This window comes from Bufo bufo, chromosome 6 (assembly GCF_905171765.1).
Source record: "Bufo bufo chromosome 6, aBufBuf1.1, whole genome shotgun sequence".
Taxonomy (NCBI): Eukaryota; Metazoa; Chordata; class Amphibia; order Anura; family Bufonidae; genus Bufo; species Bufo bufo.
In genome coordinates, this window is record NC_053394.1 from 356,253,378 (window position 1) to 356,275,146 (window position 21,769).

The 21,769-nt window shown below is 45.7% G+C and overlaps 1 protein-coding gene across 4 annotated transcripts in view; it reads right to left on the reverse strand.

The window, feature by feature from the left end:
* The window catches only part of RHBDF2 (rhomboid 5 homolog 2), a 68,126-nt gene that overhangs the window by 20,310 nt on the left and 26,047 nt on the right, over nucleotides 1-21,769 (reverse strand). For 2 of the 4 annotated variants that reach the window (XM_040435512.1, XM_040435513.1), the window contains 8 exons: nucleotides 15,562-15,664; nucleotides 8,433-8,548; nucleotides 6,993-7,117; nucleotides 5,759-5,954; nucleotides 3,816-4,028; nucleotides 3,534-3,662; nucleotides 3,317-3,441; nucleotides 2,320-2,523 (listed from right to left, as the gene is read on the reverse strand). In XM_040435512.1, coding sequence (XP_040291446.1) covers nucleotides 2,320-2,523; nucleotides 3,317-3,441; nucleotides 3,534-3,662; nucleotides 3,816-4,028; nucleotides 5,759-5,954; nucleotides 6,993-7,117; nucleotides 8,433-8,546 — 1,106 coding nt within the window. In that variant the 5' untranslated portion in view covers nucleotides 8,547-8,548; nucleotides 15,562-15,664. Of the gene's footprint in view, nucleotides 1-2,319; nucleotides 2,524-3,316; nucleotides 3,442-3,533; nucleotides 3,663-3,815; nucleotides 4,029-5,758; nucleotides 5,955-6,988; nucleotides 7,118-8,432; nucleotides 8,549-15,561; nucleotides 15,665-21,769 lie in introns of those variants that run through there. The other 2 variants (XM_040435515.1, XM_040435516.1) reach the window with 2 other exon arrangements.

The following is a 21,769-nucleotide window of genomic DNA, read 5'->3' on the forward strand; positions in this document are numbered from 1 at the left end:
CTCTGTGTCCCTGTTTTTGACAAATATGTGTTTTATTGGATATGCTAACGAGGTCTTCAGTGCACTAAGGGGCAGGCCTAACCTCCTGGAGCACCGACTCATCTCCACCTTACCCCTCATGAGTGACAGGGCCAGGCATATCTGTCTTCCCACCTGGCCCTGTAAACCTGCTGACAGATTCTCTTTAATGGAGAGTGACCACACCACAACTGGAGAGAACATAAAATTGTAGTAAATTAGAGCAAACAAAGCAGAAATGTCTTTTCATAGAGCACATCATTTTAACCCATGGGAGTCAAGTGGTTAGTCTCACTCAATGATGGATAGCCTTCCCTGTATGACTGTGCATATAGAGGTGGAGATCAATTACTGAGTACGACTGTCCACTGGACTCCTAAACCCACAACACGCAGGGGTTTAAATGACTAAAATACAAAATATACAGAATCTTTTACCGAAAAAACTATGGAGAAATTTATCAAACTGGTGTCAAGTAGAACTGGCTTAGCTGTCCATAGTAACCGGATTCTACCTTTCATTTTCCATAGAAACTGACAAAAATGAAAGGTGGAATCTTATTGGTTGCTATGGGAAACTAAGGCGGTTCTACTTTACACCAGTTTGATGTATAGGAGGAAATTTATCAATCTCAGTTCACTCTGCTGTTTCGCATGCTGCCCACAGTTTAGTGTGACAGGTTAGCTTTAAAGGGCATCTGTCAGCAGGTTTGTACCTATGACACTGGCTGACCTGTTCCATGTGCACTTGGCAGCTGAAGACATCTGTGTTGGTCCCATGTTCATATGTGCCCGCATTGCTGAGAAAAATGATGTTTTGGGGAGGGGTATTCATTACACCTAGAGGATCAGTTCTCTGAAACTACTGCGCCTTCTGTACTTTGATAGGAACATGCATGATGATGTTTTCACTGCCTGGTCCTGTCAATTAAAGCAATGAAGGTGCAGAAGTTGCAGAGAGAGCAGAGCCTCTAAGAGCTCATGCACACGAGGGTTTTTCGCGTTCCGTATACGGAACCATTTATTTCAATGGGTCTGCAAAAGATGCGGACAGCACTCTGTGTGCTGTCCGCATCCGTTGCGTAGCCCCGCAAAAATTATGAGTCATGTCTTATTCTTGTCCGTTTTGCAGACAAGAATAGGCATTTCTATAATGGGCCTCCTGTAGCGTTCCGCAAATTGCTTACTCGGCAGTTCTTGCAACTGGCACAGAAGTGAAAGGAGGATTGTGGGGGTTGTAGTTTCAGAACAGCTGGAGTGCCGGAGGTTGATGATCCCTGCTCTAGGTGTAATGGTAACGCCCCCGTTGCTCCTAGAGGCTCATTTGCATATATTGATCTTTTTCTCAGCAATGAGAGCACATATGAACATGGGACCAACACAGATGCCTTCAGCTGCCAAGTGCACATGTAACAGGTCAGCCAGTGTCATTGGTACAAATCTGCTGACAGATGGCCTTTAATACCTGGTGATATGTAATACATTCAGCAAAATCTATTCTGAAATCTACATGCGAGACTCGCTTAACATGTATCCTGCCATCTGGCTCGGTTCCTCTCCGGTGTGTGTTGCAGAAAACCCCAGAAGAGAACTGAAGCCAGAACTGAGCTAGTTTTCTATGGGATTGTTCTCATACATCCGACGCATCACTTATGGTGCCGAATATCAAATCGCACTAGATAGAAAAATGCTGTATGCTACATTTTTCGGTCTGGTGCCATCAGTCTATAGACCCCAGATCTGTGCTCTGAAGTGCAGTACACCTACATCAGTTGTATCTGGCTCTCGGTCTAAAGCTGCATTTACACGGGCCAAATGAGCGGCCGATTGTCGGGACATTTACATTTCTCTGTATGAGGACAAGGGATCGCTATTGTGATGCCTCATCCTCATACAGAATCATGGTTACTGAGCAGCAGATCACTGTTTAAACAGCATGATCTGCTGGCCAGAAGCAATGATCGATGGTGCCTGCATGAACGTCAGGATCACCCGATGAACGAACGTTTCGCTCTTTCATCGGGTAATCGGTGGCATATTTACATGGCCGATTCTAAGGCCATGTAAATGCACCTTAAAACAAATGGACAGGCACAAATATATATATATATATATATATATATATATATATATATATATATAAAACGTGTGTGTACGCCCAGCACATCGCCTTCTAGTCTATAACATGAAGGCTGCAGATCAAGCTGCAAGTTTAACACGCATGAGAGTTTTTTTTTAACACCCGAATGTATCTGCCTGTTCGCCAGATGCTCTATATACTCTACGTACTGCCATTTCTCACCTGTGGCTGTCGATATGTTCCAGCTGGGTTTGCACAGTGCTGCTGATACTTCTTCTGTAAGTCCTATTTAACCAGTTCCCCACCACTCCCAAGCCATAGCGGCGCTTCTTCCGATCAAATGCAAAATGCTTCACCTGAGAAGCAATGCGCTTCCCTCTACGTGGGTGTCCAGGCAGGGTTGGAGAGGGCTTCATAGGTTCTTTACTGCCAGAAAAGAAGATCCATTTGGGATATCACCTCTTATTCAAGCAGAACTTTCATAGAAACATAAAGCTATAAAAGATTGTATAAAATATCTGTTAGGCCTCATGCACATGACTATGTATTTTGAGGTCCGCAAATTGCAGGTCCACAAAATAAGGATACCATCCATGTTGCAACCACATTTTTTGCAGACTAACTTAATGCGCCCGTGGTCTGCATTTTACGGCCAAGAACAGGACATTTTCTATCTTCTGTGGAATGGACCGATGGATGCAAAAAGCACATGAATCATCTGTGTACTTTCTGCATTTGTATGTCCGTTCCGCAAAAAGACAGAACATGTCAGCAAAATTCAGACCACAGACACATTCTATGGGTCCGGACAACACACAGACCGCATCCATATTGTGCAGATACGGATTTGCAGATCCGCGATTTACAGATATGATTGTGTGCATGAGGCCTTAATCTTAGTGCAAACCTAAGATCATAACTTACAGTTAGGATGCCTAAAGGGCTTCTCCCGTATGAGAGACATTCACCCCACCAGAAGAACAGGGAGTCCCCTTACCCCACTCCTGCCAGGCAGTGCAGCATCCAGATTCAGTCACAGGCTGAACAATGAAGTGGCTGCACAAGTGCGCGGCTTCCATTGGTCTATGGGAGCCAAATAAGCGCCAGCAAGCAGCCACGTCGCCTGGAAGAAAGTAGGGCAGAGGGACCCCTGATGCCTTCAGCCAGGCATAGGTCTCAGATTCGGGATACCCCATTAAGAAACCAAGTAGACACTTACACGGTTGCTATGGGTCCTTCTGACTTAAGTTCAGGGGTTGGCATGTGCGCTCTGTAAGTCGCAGATAAAGGGGGAGATTCAAAGACATCATCAGGCATGGAGAAGGTTTCATCATGCATGTCAACCTAGGCAAGGGAAAAAAAACATGTTGAAGAAACAAGAATGATGCAGAGCAATAAGAAACGGCTACCTGAAATTAGAGAGAAACTTTTCTTGCCTTACTGAAGAAGGAGGAATCCAGAGTGTCCGGGGCATCCACCGTATCCTCATCCATGAAGCTAGGATAAGCAAAGCTGCATTTCTGCCCAGCTTTTCGGCTGTGGGGGGTGTCTAATATGGGGCGACCCTGCAAACGCGTTTGAACACAAGACATAAGTCCTGGGTTACACAGAGATGCATCAGTGTGCAGATGGAAGCAGTTTTCTCTGAGGACTACATGCTACATTAACAACTGGGTGTTTGATACAGGCGTGGATGAAGCAGGACAATATGGTAGTACCTTAATAATAGCAGCCGCAGCACGAAAGCTCATGTGTGCCACGCTTTCCCTCTTGCGCCGTGGTAAACGGGTATACCCCGAGCGTACGCTAGTGAAGGACGTCAGTGACATTACTCCAGGAGTCACTGGGGCAACTCCGGCGTGAGGGGTTCTTGGCCGGTCCACCTCATCCGGATGTCGAAATGCACGTCCTCGTGCCAATGGATCCACGATCTAGACAAAGGCAGAAACAGAAATTAGATTCCTGATGTGTTTTGGAGCACAGTTTCTTGTAGACACATAGGGCGTTATTTATTAAGACCGGCGTTTTAGACGCCGGTCTTAATATCCCCTATAGCTGGCTGTGGATCTGCCGGAGTTATGTAGAGGATCCTCCGCCGCTTTTAAATGTAAGACAGCTTCCTAGCATATAAAATGGTAAATGAGACAAGCCTGTCGGCAAGTCCCCTTCCCAGCCCACTTTTTTAGACCTGGCAGATTGCGGCACAAAGGACCTTTGCGTTGCAATCTGGGCCAGAAATACGCCTTATATAGAAGTATTTCTGGTTAGTAACATTCAGGTTATTTACAGGTGAGATGCCTCATGACTTCCATTTACAGGGGATTTTTGAATTGTGAATGTGTGGTCACTCCGCGACTAATAACACAAATGCCCCACAGACCGTACGGACTTACAAAGAAGTCCACCCAGGAATAGCATTGCATACAGCCCTGTTCTTTCCATCACATCTGCTGAGACTGCAGATGACAATGTGAACAAAGCTCTATCATTACAATGCGTATCACGGGGATCAGCAACCTCTAGCACTCCAGCTGTCCTATAACTACAATTCTGGGAGTTGTAGTTTCACAGCAGCTGAAGTGCTGACGGTTGCTGATCCCTGGGGTATTATCTGACCCGCATAAAACATTACCATTACTATGATACAACAGAAGACAGCAGCCATGCCATTATGAAAGTAATACCTCCTCCCCCCTGCAGATTTGTGCAGTCATTGTGGAAACTCAGCTTTAAGGACCAAACCAGTTTTTTCATTGTCGCATTGTAAGAGCCTTAACTTTTTTTTCTTTGCCATCTACACCGCTTGTTTTTTGCAGGATGAGATGTACTTTCCAATGGCACCATTTTGGGGTATACGTATAACTCACTGATTAACTTTTATTAAAGGGGTTATCCTGCCTTGGAGCTGACACCTCTCCTGGGGTCCTAAAGTGTGCTCCTGAACACAAAACCCAACTCTCCAGTCTGCAGTCCTGCCGCAGGCCCCAGCGGTCACAGTGGCTTGAGTGCAACATCACTGCTGTGAACACTGCGGCCTATCATTTGCTGTAGTGGTCCCGGGACCAAACTACTTCCTGGTCCTGGGACAGCTGAGTGAAGTTTTTTTTATATTCAGGGGCACAGGTTAGGACCCTCAGGGGTTGTTGGCTCCAAGCTGAGACAACCCCTTTAATGCTGCTTTCAGACGAGAGAGTCGCAGTGCAGCACCCGTCCTGAACTTCTAGCACTGCCAGGGTCGCATAGCATTATACCGATTTAGGATTATTGGATAACACTCTTTCTGGTGAAAAAACAGCAGGTTAGTGTTTCCTTTTTTGGGCTAGTCCTACAAGGCAATGTGTCTGGTTTAACAGTGAATTTCCTGGTTACAAACTCCCTTTAATTTCTTTTTCTTTTGCCCCACTAGGGGACTTGAACTTCCATGTGCTGCTTTTATAAGACACATATAAAGCACGGTGTCATCATGCCCTTTTCAGGTGGTGATTATAATTAATAGCAGGGCTTTCTTATACTAAGATGGCGATCATTTCCTAATTTCGCATCTGGGTACAGAGTTTCTATCAGCAAGTTAAAAGTGGACAAGTTTACAACTGTATGTTCATGCATTTTATGGGGATTTGGTACCCAGTGTACACAGCGATAATTTATGTTACCAGCCTACCTTGGGCAGCCGACAGGTGGCAGGAGACTCCGTGGTCTGGAAGGAGGGAGTCTCCTGGCTGGGCAGCTCCATATCCCTTTGGTATTGGGGTTTAAGCTTTCCATAACGAAGGCTGCAGTGACGAAGACTTTTGCGCTGCCACTGCTGTCTCTTTCCTTCCCAGTCATTGCTCACACCGAACCACTGCGCTGTACCTCTGAGAGAAGAAAAAGAACAGCTTTACGCCCATTTCCCCTGCATTTTCTGCTGCAGTTTGTAAGCAATGTTGTCCGGTGTTACTTTACAGTCTATAAAAACATTCTGCATGCTTAAAACACATTATTTTAAAATGCAGAAACAAAAATGTACAAAGGAGGACTTAAAGGTGTTGTCTCATCTCAGACAATGGGGGCATATCGCAAAGATATTCCCCCATTGTCTTATAGCTGCGGGTCCCACCACTGAGACCCGCACCTATATTAAGAACATAGCCCTGAAAGTGGTGGCCGGAGCACTGCACACCCGCCCTCCATTCATTTTCTATGGGGCTGCCGAAAATAACGCTGGCTCGGCTATTTCCGTAGAGGCCCATAGAAGTGAATGGGAGCGGTGGACGGTCATGAGTGGTGCGCTCCTATTCACTTCTACGGCGATAGCGCTTGGTAGTGGCCAGACTGGAGTACTCCAGCCACCAATCTGTGGGGCTCCGTTCCCAATATAGGTGCAGGTCCCAGCGTTTGGACCCGCACCTATAAGACAAAGGGGGAAGGGGGGCGGGGGTAAATCCTAGAGATATGCCGCCATTGTCTGAGAGTAGTTTAAATGGTTTGTCTCATACAACTTAAAGTGTACCTAAACTTAATTCATTAAACTTAGTTCATTAAATCCTACTGCAAATGCATTAAACTATTTTTTTTTCTAATATACGTTATTTTTTGGGAAGTTTAGATGACTATAGCGCTTTGCAATCCCTCCTCCTGTACACTGCTGTATATGGCGGTATGGATTACCCTGAGCTCTGTACAAGCAGGAGCACACGCTGCTCCGGTCAATACCAGAGAAGATCTCCTAAAGGCTGGCATAGATGTGCTATGAAAGGCTTTAGCAGAGCGGGCACAGGCAGAGGAGGGATGTGCTATGCTGAGCTGTGTAAAGCAGAGGCGCTCACGATTCCGGAGTGCGGGAGAGGCTCCTCGCCACTTCATTATAGCCCTGCTAAAAACGGTAGCAACAAACAAAGTGGCGCAGCACTTACTTTTTTATGCTTTGTGAAAGCGACGTTTGTCTTCTAAAGCCGGGCCTGTCACCTGTGGCGCTGTCTTCTACCCTCCTTGGTTCTTGCAGGCTGACGCTCTTTTGGTACACTGGTTTGGTAAGGGGCTGTAAGAGAACAGGGAAATAAACATGTGGACATCTTACGTAGTCAGGTACAAGGGTCACATGTCAAGTTTCACGTCAAAATTGGGTCCTAAAAAGCTGATCCTCCTGGTATGTGATGTCCGTGAACAATGTCTGTGTGGCATCCATGGAAGCCATTATATAGAGGTGTCTGAAAGCAGCAGTAGGCCCAGGACTCAACTTTAAAAAGATTAATACCTGTATTATACAGGCTGATTGAGCAAGCGATTGTCAGTAAGGAAGCACTTACTCCTGGCAATCACCTGCTAGCTAGCGGAGGAGACTGCTGCTATTACATGCAGCGATCTCTTCCGCAGTATAGGGAGGAGAGATTGCTATGCCATCGCTCGTCCCCACACCAGCAAGCGCAGATTGTTTTTTAAAGCATGCTTAAAATACAGAATTGCCCGATAAACGAGCGTTTGCACGGCAAGATGATCGATAATCGCTAACGAGCATTAACTGTCGAAAAATCGGCCAGTGTAATACAGCCTTAAAGGCTATGTACACCTTTGGGGCAATTTTTTTTTATTATTGCATTGTACTCATTTTGAGCTAAACATATATTTTTTTAAAATATGATGTCTTTTTTTTCTGTACAGAGCTGAGATGCTCTAGTACAGGGATGGCCAACCTGCGGCTCTCCAGCTGTTGTAAAACTACAATTCCCACCATCCCCTGCTGTAGGCTAATAGTTTTAGACATTCTAGGCATGCTGGGAGTTGTAGTTTTGCAACAGCTGGAGAGCTACAAGTTGGCCATCCCTGCTCTAGTAGCACCCTTTGCTGTTTGTCCTTTCCCTTATTTTCTGTCCTTTCCCTTATTTTCTGTCCGTCTCACTGAGCTGGTCGCACGTGCTCAGTTTAAATCTTCAACTGCAACCAGCCATATGTTCTGTTAGAAGCTGTGGTGGTTACAGGGAGAGAGCTGCAGCAGAAAGGACATGCCCACTGACCTGCCAGGCTGAATATAATCTAGCAGAGCAATTGGAGCAATGAATGGGGAGATCTCTGGATCCATGTGAGGTACAGGGCTGGTTCTAGCTTTCTTAGAAAGAGATTGTCATGTCCTATATGATGTCTGATTTTCAGTTTCTAAATCATGGCATGATCCCTTTCAGCCAAACTTCCTCGATTTTTCCAAATGCCACTTCCTAAATGGCTCAGGTACTAGAATAAGTAATACATTTACTACGGTAAAATAATGGTTATCCCAGGCTTTTCATCCCCATCATTTAATATTTTTAACTTTGTATTCATCACCACGATCATCATCTCCCTCTACATCAGTTTTGTACCCGTAATTGCTTGGCTTCCCGCTCGGCTTCAGTAGGAGGGATGGTAATGGAGAGGTGAGGAGGTTTCCGGCTCTGCAGGCGCGAGCTGCTTCCGTTTTTATTGACGGATGCCATATCTGCAGAAAGGAAAAAAAACATCATGGTAAAAAGACAAAAGCCTCAGTGGGCACTGCACAGTGCGTAATGTACAAAGCAAGTGAAATGTATTATAATAAAAAGGGCATTATATAATAAGCAAACAATTGTGCAAGAAAACAGACCGGGCGAGGATCGGGCGCTGCCGACCATCCATCAAATGAACAAAATGCTGATTTGTCCATTGACCCGATCATATAAAATCAGCCCATCAACAATGAACCTGTACGGTAGTGAATGATCCAAGCAACGATCATTCTTTATCATACAGAGGGATGATGGCTGCATGGAAATGCGGCTCACGCGGAAGGCTGGTTCCCAATCATTGCCCTATGTATTGGCCCATGTGAACGGACCCTCAAGGCTAGCCATACACAAAAGACAACTGTTGGCCCGACCACTATCCCTCCTGACCACTTCATGCCTGGTAAACCGGGCGTACATGTGTTCCGAGTGGAGAGAAGGTAATAAGTTGCCCATGAACGATGCCAATCAGAAGCTCAGAAACGGGGTCCTTTTCTGCCGAGAGCACCTACAAAGATTGTCTCTGGCTCTGGAGGACCAGTTCCTGGTCCATGCGCAAATTTAACACATCGCAAAGCTTCAGTCCTGATCATACGGCATTAAGTGGACTCCTGACTACACATAGAACAGACCAGTCACATACAGTCATGTGAAAAAATTAGGACACCCTTTGAAAGCATGTGGTTTTTTGTAACATTTTTAATGGTTATTTCATCTCCGTTTCAACAATACAGAGAGATTAAAGTAATCCAACTAAACAAAGAAAACTGAAGAAAAGTCTTTTCAAGATCTTCTGTAAATGTCATTCTACAAAAATGCCTATTCTAACTGAGGAAAAAGATAGGACACCCTCACATGTATTCCCTCTTAAATTGGCTCAGATCTCACACAGGTATATCACACCAGGTGCACATAATTAGTAGATCGTTACTCTGCATGTTGAATGAGGCTTGCCCTATTTAAACCTCAGACATTTAGTTTGGTGTGCTCCTGACTGTTGAAGTGAGAGTGAGCACCATGGTGAGAGCAAAAGAGCTGTCAGAGGACTTCAGAAAAAAGATTGTAGCAGCCTATGAGTCTGGGAAGGGATTTAAAAAGATCTCAAAAGATTTTGAAATCAGCCATTCCACTGTCCGGAAGATAGTCTACAAGTGGAGGGCTTTCAAAACAACTGCCAACATGCCCAGGACTGGTCGCCCCAGCAAGTTCACCCCAAGAGCAGACCGCAAGATGCTAAAAGAGGTATCCAAAAACCCTAAAGTGTCATCTCGAGAACTACAGCAGGCTCTGGCTACTGTTGATGTAGAAGTACATGCCTCTACAATCAGAAAGAGACTGTACAAGTTTAACTTGCATGGGAGGTGTGCAAGGAGGAAACCTTTGCTTTCCAAGAGAAACATCGAGGCCAGACTGACATTTGCCAGCGATAAAGTTGACAAAGACCAGGACTTCTGGAATAATGTTCTTTGGACAGATGAGTCCAAAATTGAATTATTTGGACACAACAGCAGAGGACATGTTTGGCGTAAACCAAACACAGCATTCCAAGAAAAGAACCTCATACCAACTGTGAAGCATGGAGGTGGAAGTGTCATGGTTTGGGGCTGCTTTGCTGCAGCAGGACCTGGTCAGCTCACCATCATAGAATCCACGATGAATTCTACTGTGTATCAGAAGGTGCTTGAAGAACATGTGAGACCATCAGTTAGAAAATTAAAGCTGAAGCGGAACTGGACCATGCAACATGACAATGACCCAAAACATACTAGTAAATCAACCAAAGATTGGCTGAAAAAGAAGAAATGGAGAGTCCTGGAATGGCCAAGTCAAAGTCCAGATTTGAATCCCATTGAGATGCTGTGGGGTGACTTGAAAAGGGCTGTACGTGCAAGAAACCCCTCAAACATCTCACAGCTGAAAAAGTTCTGCATTGAGGAGTGGGGTAAAATTTCCTCAGACCGATGTCGAAGACTGGTAGATGGCTACAAGAACCGTCTCACTGCAGTTATTTCAGCCAAAGGAGGTAACACTCGCTATTAGGGGCAAGGGTGTCCTATCTTTTTCCTCAGTTAGAATAGGCATTTTTGTAGAATGACATTTACAGAAGATCTTGAAAAGACTTTTCTTCAGTTTTCTTTGTTTAGTCGGATTACTTTAATCTCTCTGTATTGTTGAAACGGAGATTAAATAACCATTTATTAAAAATGTTACAAAAAACCACATGCTTTCAAAGGGTGTCCTAATTTTTTCACAAGACTGTAGGAAGGGGTTGGGGTTACACTTTATATTATAATACTGTAGGCTTTAGGAGTCAGCCAGAACATGTAGTCCATTTAGTTAGTAGTGTGCAATCACTCATACTGTTGAACAGACCATCACATTAAAATCACTTGTGAACATGCCCATGTGATACCATGGTCTTCCGTACTACAGAAAACAATGTCGGAGGTGTCTTGCAGTCAATCATCTCCAGGGAAATTTGTGCCAAATCGTGCCGCCTTTGGTGTGGGTTTGCTTGTGGACTTCCCCTGCGATTATGCCCTGTCCCATGTGGCTGCTTCAGCCTGTGACTGGGCAAGCACCACGAGAAGCAAGTATTTGGTTTCGTTTTTTTTTTTATTAAAGGGCTTGGCCCATCTGGGACATTGATGGCATATTGCTAGGATGTGCCATTAATGTCCGATAGGAGCGGGTCCCACGCCTGGGACCCCCTCCTATCTTCAGAATGGGACCCTAGAAGTGAGAGCAGCCACTCTCTGCTAAGGGATTTTCGGAAATAGCCAAATGCACTTACTCGACCACTTTTGGGTGAAAAAAAAGTAGATTTAAAAAAAAAATAAAAATTTAATCTGTATCAAAAACATATTATGCGGATCTGGTGTAGAAAACAACCTTCCCAGGTCAATGGGGGAAATTTTGCTTCAAATCTGCTACAGATCCGCGACAAACCGAGATGCTGCAGATTGTAAAATCCGCACCACAGGTCAAATTTACGTCTGGAAATATTGCACAATGTGCACGGGAGGTTTGGGAGGGCTCATTGACTTTTATGCTACTGCATTACTTTGCGCATCTGCAGCACAAAAATCTGGGCACCATGTGCATGTATCCGGAGTCATTTACCCCTAAGGATTACAGCGATATGACAGAGAAGTGTATACACAGAGCTATGGAGTCTGTGTGCACAATACAGCGTCTCCTGGGAGGAACAGATGGCCGAGTGTTGCACACACGAATCTGTGAGTGGGAGAAAGCAATGGAGGACAAATTCACAAATGCAGAAGTGGAGAGGAAAATGGAGCGCTGAGAAATTGGGAAGAGTGTGGAAACAATGACGCCACTATTCCTTCACTACGTGTCTGTCGGGACTGTGTGGGTAAAGGCCTCTCGGGAATAATTTATGATGCAATTCCACAGGGAGAAGAAGAGCAGAGGGTAAAAGGCGTGACACAGAGAAGGCACAAGTAACACATCGGGCATGACCTAACAGACCTGGAGGAGGTTGGTGGCTGATAATGCCCTTTCCTATTCAAAAGCTTAAAAGGGCATTTGTCAGCAGTTTTGTACCTATGAAACTGACTGGCCTGTTGGCAGCTGAAGGCATCCGTGTTGGTCCCATGTTCATATGTGTCCGCATTACTGAGAAAAATGATGTTTTAATATATACAAATGAGCCTCTAGGAGCAACGGGGGCGTTGTCATTACACCTAGAGGCTCTGCTCTGTCTAACTGCAGTGCCCTCTGCACTTTGATAGGGGCATGCAAGATTTATTAAAAAGACCAGCGTTTTACACTCGTTTTTTAAATCTCCTGCACTGCAGGAGGATGAGACTAATTTATGACGAGGAGCAGGCCTCATAATAAATTAAGCACATACGCCGACTGTCCGTGTGCCAGAATGAAATCTACAGCCGCTCAGAGCTTCCATAGATTTCCATCTTCAGGCACAAATGAAGTAAATGTTGGACACGCTCGTCCTCGCCAACCATTCAGAAACTGGTGAAAACGTCACTAGCTACAAAATTTGGCACAAGTAGCGTTTAAAAAGTCGCAAACACGAGGTTTGCGACCTTAAGCCAAAAAGTGGTGCAGGGAGATAAATCTCCCCCAAATCCACACCAAAAACGGCATCCATTAGTGCTCATGCTCGCAAACACGTGCCGGCCAGGACTGTGCTGTGGACCGCAAATTACAGTCTGCAATGCACGGGCACCGACCGTAGTGCCGCCATATGCGGAGACAGGACCCATCCGACACTCCGCACCGCAATAAAGTAGTGCATGTACAGCAGAGAGATTCACAGCCAGGGAGAAAGAAAAAGCTCACCTTCCCCCTGGCTGTGACGCTCTCCGCTGCGATTGGACCGCGCTACAGCCAGGGAGAAGGAGACGCCTATTGAGAAACAGGGCAGTCTCCTCCTTCCTGTACCGATGCTATTCATTTACATACCAGGCGGGAAAACTGTCCACTCTGGCCCCATTCACTATAATGGGGGCGGGCCGGAGGTCTGGCCGCAGCACGGCAAACATGCCAAGAGGCGGCTGGAATAAAACTGCAGCATGCTGTAGTGTTTTTCAGCCCACCTCTCGGCATGTTTGCTGTGCTGCGGCCGGAACACTAGCGGTAGCACGGATCTGGCAGGCTGTTCCCCCGCCGGTACAGCCTTCTGGAGAAGAGTACTGCTAGTGAGAAAGTAGCCTAAGTCGACCCTCTCCTCGTACTCTGCATTTTGCTGTACTTGCTATACAGCAGAACACACCGCTCACATCCAGTGCCTCCAGGTGACGTCTCCTCTGATGTAGATCTTCTCGGTCATCATCTTCTCCACTCGGTCCAGAAAACATCTTTCAGCTGCGCCTTGTCTCTGCAGAGTGTGACACACAGACATCCTGGCTTCCTCACATTTCTATCATCATCATCCCCCAACATGGAGTCCCCACAGTGTTATCTAGCTGCTTGCTGTGCTCCCTAATACCCCCAAATACTATCCTGAAGAAAAATAAGTGCCATACAGATAGCGCGTGGCCCCCCCCCATAGTAATAGTGCTCATCCAAGCACCACTAATAGTAATTCCCTTCTAGAATGCCCTCATTAGTAATACTGCCCCCAACAGTGCCCCCCCCAACAGTGATAATGCTCCCCAAAAGTGCTCCCATTATTTGAAGAACCCTCCTTTATTAATAATGCCCTCACAGAGCCCCCAGTAGAAATAAGCCCCCCTGTTGTTCCCCCAGTGGTAATTAAATTCTCTACAGACCCCTCAGTAGTAATAAGCCCCCCCATAGTGCTCTTAGAAGAAATAAGGCGGATCTATAAGTCCCTCCTATAGAGCCCCCAGTAGTAATAAGAACGCCTAATGTCCCCTGGATTTAAAATGCCTCTACATTGCCTCCAGTATTTATATCGCCCCCTACTGTTATAATGCTCTCCCCTGCAGTGCCCCCTGTAGTTAAATTCCTCCCTTTAGTGTGCTCACAAACTATAATTCCTCAGACCCTCCACCATACAGTCCCATGTAAATAACACTATTTCCCTCCCTCCGTCATAGAGTCCCATGTAAATAACGTCACTCCCTTCCCTATCCACCATCAATATACAGTCCCATGTAAATATCACCTTTTCCCACAACCACCATCAATATACATTCCTATGTAAATAACATCACCACATCTCACAGCCGCCTTCAACATACAGTCCCATGTAAATAACACCCCTCCCACAGCCGCCTTCAACATATAGTCCTATGTAAATAACATCACCCACTCCCACAGCCACCATCAATATACAGTCCCATGTAAATATCATCACCCTTGAACATTTAGTCCCATGATAACATCCCTCCCCTCAGCCCTAACATACAGTCCCAGTTAAATAACCACAACTACCAGCATTGCTCTGCCTCTCCCTTCACTTACCTCTCCTGATGTAGCAGACATCACCACAGCTTTTCCTCCTCACTGCTGAAGATCATCCTCTCCTGCACTGGTCACATGATGGTGACATTGCAGGTCCTTCTCAACCCCTGACTTCTGTACTGATCACATGACCTGTGATGTCATCACAGGTCCTTTAGATCTTGCAGTGCATTAGATTAAATTGTATTGCTGTCCTGAGGATGGCAATACAGTTGTATCTAGCAGGCAGGACATTTGGGGCCTGGGACAAAACATCAGGGGCCCAGGCCCCGAATGTTTAAGCCTAGCAACGCCCCTGGTCTAGACCCATGAAAGGTCCTCTTTAACCAATGCACTGTAGCTCGGTCTACCATTATTAAAACTATACCTCTGTCAGGGTTATCCGTCTTTCTGACAGCCAGAAAATTAACTTTGTTCAGTATGCTAATTAGGCTCGAAGTGCCCAGAGGGGCTTCATCAACGGTTTCAGGAGCACATGCCCACCTCCTCCAACAGCCCATGCCCGCCTCTTCACTTGTGCCTCCCATTGCACCTTCCAGACAGCCCTTCCTCTGCAAAGTCTCCATCTTCATTCAACTCTGCCTGCCAGGTCAGCCTCAGTTTTCTGTTCTGCACTTGCGCAAGATTTTGGTCAGGCAGACTATGACCTGGCGGGAGATCTGAATGAAGCTAGTGACATAGCATAGGAGGGGGCTTATTGGAAGGCACAAGTGGAGTTACTAGGAACAAATGAAGAAGCGGGTACGGGCTTGATTACATCCCGCTAGGCACTTTGAGCCTCATTAGAATACCGAACACAATTTATTTCCTGGGTTTTGGAAAGATGGACAACCCTGACAGTAGAAGTAGGTAACAGATTCCCTTTAGAAGAATTCAGTCATCCACAATGAGGTTTATTAATCTGTTCTGCAGATATTAAATATAATGCTCGGCTCTATAAGTAAAGACATCTTGTGGAACAGATGGCAGAACATAAAAACAATGATGGTGCCAGGTCCTATGTAGTAATTGATGTGCCATGGGACTACGGAAGGACTGCAGAGGGTAGGGGTACCTGCTAGTCAGTGTGGCCCGGGATCATCTGGCTCTAGACCACGGGGCTTCTCATTGCACTGCAGTCCCGTCCAGAAATTTGGTTTGGCTCCGGCGTCTCCACGCTGAAAGGAGGAAGGCGAAACTGTGAGTAATAACAGGAAGTTACATGCCGTCATACAAGATAAAACCCATACTGCAGCTCTAAGCAAGGGGCATGGCACTGAAAGGGTGAAAGGAGTAGGGCAATGTGGTTTAATGGAAGGTCAGTGGGGGGGGGGGGGGGGGGGGAGTGACTAGATCACACATACATGGAATACCAAAACGCCCCCTCCACGAAGAGGAACAACACAGACTACATACAACTGCACGGAGCCGCCCAAAATCCATGACAAAGTACAGTTCTGATCAATGGTACCAGGGGACGGCGCGCTGTAGTCTGTCAATACTTGGCAAAGCAAATACACCTCACTCCGCACAGAAGGAAAGAGTCGGGGGCGCTCCAAGTGAAATTACAACCTCCTGTGTTTTTTTTTTTATTTTCAAAAACGCATGAAAAAAAATAAATGAATAAATCCCCCCCACTAATCTGCATTTGGATCTCAGTCACCATTACGAGGTCTGGTGGGGTTTCCACCCAGATTTTCCAGACTTCTGGAGATGACTTCTATAGCAGAGTGTTGTGGGCATACTCTGTGACCCAGAGCCCGCCTATCACAGCCACCTACGTCAGAGGTGGGTGTGCATTTCCCTATCACACAAATTCTAGGGGAGTTATGGGTCTAGAGGAGACGAGAACATGTGGCTACCTCTATACTTCTTGTTGGCCAAGTGTGAGGGAGTCGGCAAGACAGCCGTCACCTGAATAGCCACTCGGCCATCAGCCCCATAAGGTTGCCTGCTTCTTACAATATTAAATTGTAGTTATAATATCCCTTTAAAAGGAGTATTCTGGGGCCATAATATTTCAAAAAATGCGGTCAACAAGAGCAAAAAACTGTGAATACTTCCCAGACTCTGCTCATCCGCTAGTTTGGCTCATGCTGCTCATTGCTTCCTCTTGGCGGGCTCAACACCCTGGAAATGGCTAGGCCTGCCCCCTCAGCCAATCACTAGCCACAGAGAATGGATGAGCGGACAGGAAAAACGGTTTCCAATGGGATGACCCCGAGAAGGGGAAGTGGAGAGGAGTGGGGACCGCAGCAGAGGAAGATCGATAAGGGAAGGATTCACGTTATTTTTGTTCTCTCTTATCCTATTTTATGCAAGTTTACCGCATCGGAATACCCCTTTACCATTCTTATTATTGGAGGGTTTTCTGCCTTCCAGAAGTAAAGGGGAGATTTAGGGTGCAATCACATGACCGTATGTATTTTATGGTGCACAGAAAAATGTGGATGACGTCAGTGTTGCATCCTTTTTTTTTTGCCAACCCATTGTAAGGGCTCACAATCCGCAAAACACGGATACCAGCCGTGTGCATTCCGCGGTACAGAAAGGGCAGGCCTCCAGTCCGTAATGCACATGCCTTTTATTATTATGTCACATCTTCTGCTGTCCGTGCGTTAGACGGAAGCCTACATCGGCCAGGAGCTGGAGTAGATTTCAGATGTAGCCCCCCCTGCCCGATGTCTGGAAAGATGGTGAAAGCGTCAGAAAAGTCTAAGAAGCCGCAAATCTGTTGCAAAACGGCATTTGAGACAAAACTTGAAACTTTTCTGGCATAGAACCATAATAAATCTTTCCCATTGTGTGCTGCATTATTTCTTCATAAACCAAGTTAATCCGCATTTGAAATATTATGTTTTTCAAGCCCAGGAGAACAGTCACTTTTCTTTTTTTTGCACAGGGTTATAACGATCTTTGTTGACTGCCATTTTTGCTGCATTTCTTTTTTGTAACCAGTGCAGGGTTTGCTTTTATTAGAATCTTTCATACTTATAATTAACCTAAAATAACCTTGAGGGTTCTTTTTTTTATTTTTTTTATATTACTTTGTCAAATTAAAAGATTAGCAGAAAAATTCACTTTTTATTTCTGTTCGTCATCACCTACTGTTGATTTTGATATACTACATGTCCGGTTGGGGGTAGCCTTACATCTGTACTTATTTTCTTTAGTTTTCTTTTTACTTAATTTTTAATCAATTATGTTTTTGTTATTTTACACTATACGTATTTCACTGCAACTTACAAACATTTAAAATGCCCAAATTGGGACATTTTATCCCTGCCCCTGAAATATCCCCACTTCTGTGTAGGGTTTAAATAAATCCCAGGCTTTTTTGTGGTTTTGTACTTCAAAAACGCTGTCTGTTGTCAGGCAGCCCCAGTTACAGGGGAAATCAGCTATGCTAGGTGACTACTGTCACTGCTAGGGCTGTGCCGCGTCAGGTGACTAATCATGTGACCAGGGAAATGAAAGGCGCTCTGTACAGTGGGTATTGGCTTGCCAACCGCTAAAATTGAAGATTTGTAAATATTTCTTATGATTTCCAAGATTATTCCCCTTCCACAATATGCATAGCCAGCAGCAGACATATCTAAATGCATTGTCTACTCATCATCGGATTCTGAGGACAACACTACAATGCCCAGCATGCCTAGCAGCTGGTCCAGCAAATGGGTGGATTAATGTACTAAAAAATTATCTTCTCTCCCCATCTGTTAGAAATTCAACAGAAATCAGGGACACATCCATGTTCTCAGGAGAAGGATTCCTGAATGGGACTTACAGTAAAAGGAATCCTGAAGTATACAACTTAGGCCCCTTTCACACGGGCGAGAATTTCGCGGGTGCAATGCGTGAGGTGAACACATTGCACCCGCACTGAATCCGGACCCATTCACTTCAATGGGGCTGTTCAGATGAGCGGTGATTTTCACGCATCACTTGTGCGTTGCGTAAAAAAATAAAAATAGAATATAGAACAGGTTGCGATTTTTTTATTTTATTTTTCACGCAATGCAGACCCCATAGAAATGAATGGGGCTGCGTGAAAAATCGCAAGCAAGTGCGGATGCAGTGTGATTTTCATGCATGGTTGCTAGGAGATGATAGGGATGAGCAACCCGGGATCCCATTAAAGTCTATTCACTGTATTATTTTACCCTATAACATTGTTAATACAGAATGCTTAGTAAAATGTGCCTTGAGGGGTTGAAAAATAATAAAACATAACTCACCTCATTCACTTGATCGCGCAGCCTGCATAGTCTTCTTTCAGAACCTGCAAAAGGACCTTTGACGTAATTGCGCTCACCACGTGGCGACGTCATCACAGGTCCTTCTGAATGACGATAGAAGGATCTTCTATCTTCCCTTAATCAGCAGGACCTGCGCTGACGTCACCGCGCTCGCCATGTTGTGAGTCCAGAAAGAAGACAATGCCGGCTGCCCGATCAAGTGGATGAGGCGAGTTATTTTTTAACCCTCAATTGACATTATACTTAGCATTCTGTATTAAAGGGTTTCTATCAGAAATTCTGTCATGTAGCTGGCAGACATTAGCGATGTGCTAATGTCAGCAGTACATAACAGTGTTCTTTATACTTTTGTCCCTGCCGCCGTTCTCCTAAAAACACACACTATGCTAATGAGCCTCTAGGTGCTACGAGGGCGTTGATTTAGCACCTAGAGGCTCGGACTACTAACCATTTATCCCGCCCAGGTCCTCTGTTTAGCACGCCCTGCTCTTCTTGAGTGACGTCCGACTTCTCCTGATCGGCGAAGAGATCCCGCACCTGCGCGGGAAAGTCCACACCGTAGGTCATGTACATTGTATTCTAAGAGAATTTGAAATGGTCATGCACATGATGGGTAGTTTTTCCATGTGGATTTTGACCTACTGTGCAGATTTTTTTAATCCACAGCATGTCAATTTATTTTATTTATTTTCTCCATTCACTTCAATGGGGACAGGAAAATCCGCACCAATTGATGCGGTCCGATTTCAGTGAGGATTGCCCTCACGTAAATCCTGAACGTGTGCATTTACCCTTAGCGGTACGCAAAACACGGATACCAGCTGTGATAGAAATGTCTATTCTTGTCTGCGATTGCAAGCAAGAATAGGACATGCTCTATCTTTTCCTAAGGATAGATCATTAGTATCAAAATCCTGGAAAACCCCTCTAAGAGATCTCATCCACACCCTGCTGGGGGGGAATAATCGGTGTCAATTTCTACTATGTCCTGAGTGAAATTCTGCAGGTTGAACAATGGAAGACGTGACTTCTCGAAAAAGACGCATGACACAATCATATGATGCGATGAGAAAACAATCATTTCACAACCGCCATGGGGAAGGTCACGGCCTGCCATCTCATGGACTTCTCCTCCTGCCATACAGTCAAATACAAAGAGAAGATAAAATGAGCTTTTATGTCTCGCTCTTTAGACTGCCCCGTTCCTGGTGAGCTCATTCCTCCCAAGACAGAGCATCGATTCACAGTATGGCGGGATGGACGATAATTAAATCCTCTAAAGTACAGAATTTTTTTTAATAGTGTCTTTTTATTTATTTTAAAGAAAGAGCACAACAAAACCCAGGATATGACAATTCACATACAACACACCCACCGGTGTAGTTCAGTGAACTCTACTGAAACAAGGCCATCTCACAATACCGGATTGGAGAGAAAAATAATAAAAAAAAATAAGATAAAAACCACATATGGCACCATTTTAAGAAGTTCTAGGTATGAGATACAAAATTGCGTCGAACACAATCAGTCATGCAAACATCAAACATTCAGCCGACCCCCCTGTAGTACTGTATGAGCACTAGGAATCGGTCAGGGACTCCCCTATGCTCATAGACAAGCTTATATAGTTCTAGATCGGAGAGTTGACTAATTGTACCCAATTTTGTTTAGTGGGAATTTTGGGAGTCTTCCATTTCAAAAGAATGGTTTTCCTGGCATAATACAAGAGCAATCTGTATAATCATCATTAGATAAACCCTTTAATGAAGCCAACCCCTGACCATATGCCTCACTGCGGTATCTGGACAACCTAGAGGAGGTCGTGCCCATTAGGCTGGGTTCAGACCTGAGCATATTTGATATGCGCGTTTAACGCACGTTTTTGTCGCGCGTTTTTATGTGCGTTTTTTGCAATAGTAAACGCGCGTTTGACGCGCGTTTGTGTGATTGACTGCAGTGTCCTATGGCCACAAACGCGCGTCAAAACGCCCCAAAGAAGCTCAAGAACTTGTTTGAGCGTAGGGCGTTTTTCAGCGCGTTCAAACGCGCTGTAAAACGCTCAAGTGAGAACCAGGGCCATAGGGAAGCATTGGTTTTCATGTGTTGAGCGTTTTACAGCGCGTTTGAACGCGCTGTAAAACGCTCAGGTCTGAACCCAGCCTTATACTTGCCTTTTCCAAGGGACTGGCTGACAGTGTAACGTGTATGGGGAACTCCCGATTTGAGAAGGATTGGGTGCTCTGGATTTTAATATCAATCCTTTTGTTCTCTCGGGGAAGGGGTGTCTGGCAGTGACGTTTTCCTCTCGTCCCCATTGAAAACAAGTCAATGCCCAGCCGGGCACATACCGCAAGGGCATGGGGGAATCAGGAGAGATAGCCGTCAGCCAAACAAGCCCTGGAGGTGTACAGGAACCGCAAAAGGGTTATCCTATGATTAAATGTAAAAAAATTCAAATCAGACATATAGTACTTGACAATGTCTTTCTATCACAGCTAGAACCAGCCCCGTACCACCTCACATGGATCCGAGACCTCCCCATTCATTACTTCCAGCTTGAACTAGATCTGCTAGAGCTGAGGGGGCATGCCCTTTCTGCTGCAGCTCTCTCCCTCTGGCAGCTCAGGAGGCATGTGCTGCAGCTCTCTCCCTCTGGCAGCTCAGGAGGCATGTGCTGCAGCTCTCTCCCTCTGGCAGCTCAGGAGGCATGTGCTGCAGCTCTCTCCCTCTGGCAGCTCAGGAGGCATGTGCTGCAGCTCTCTCCCTCTGGCATCTCAGGAGGCATGTGCTGCAGCTCTCTCCCTCTGGCAGCTCAGGAGGCATGTGCTGCAGCTCTCTCCCTCTGGCAGCTCAGGAGGCATGTGCTGCAGCTCTCTCCCTCTGGCAGCTCAGGAGGCATGTGCTGCAGCTCTCTCCCTCTGGCAGCTCAGGAGGCATGTGCAGCAGCTCTCTCCCTCTGGCAGCTCAGGAGGCATGTGCTGCAGCTCTCTCCCTCTGGCAGCTCAGGAGGCATGTGCTGCAGCT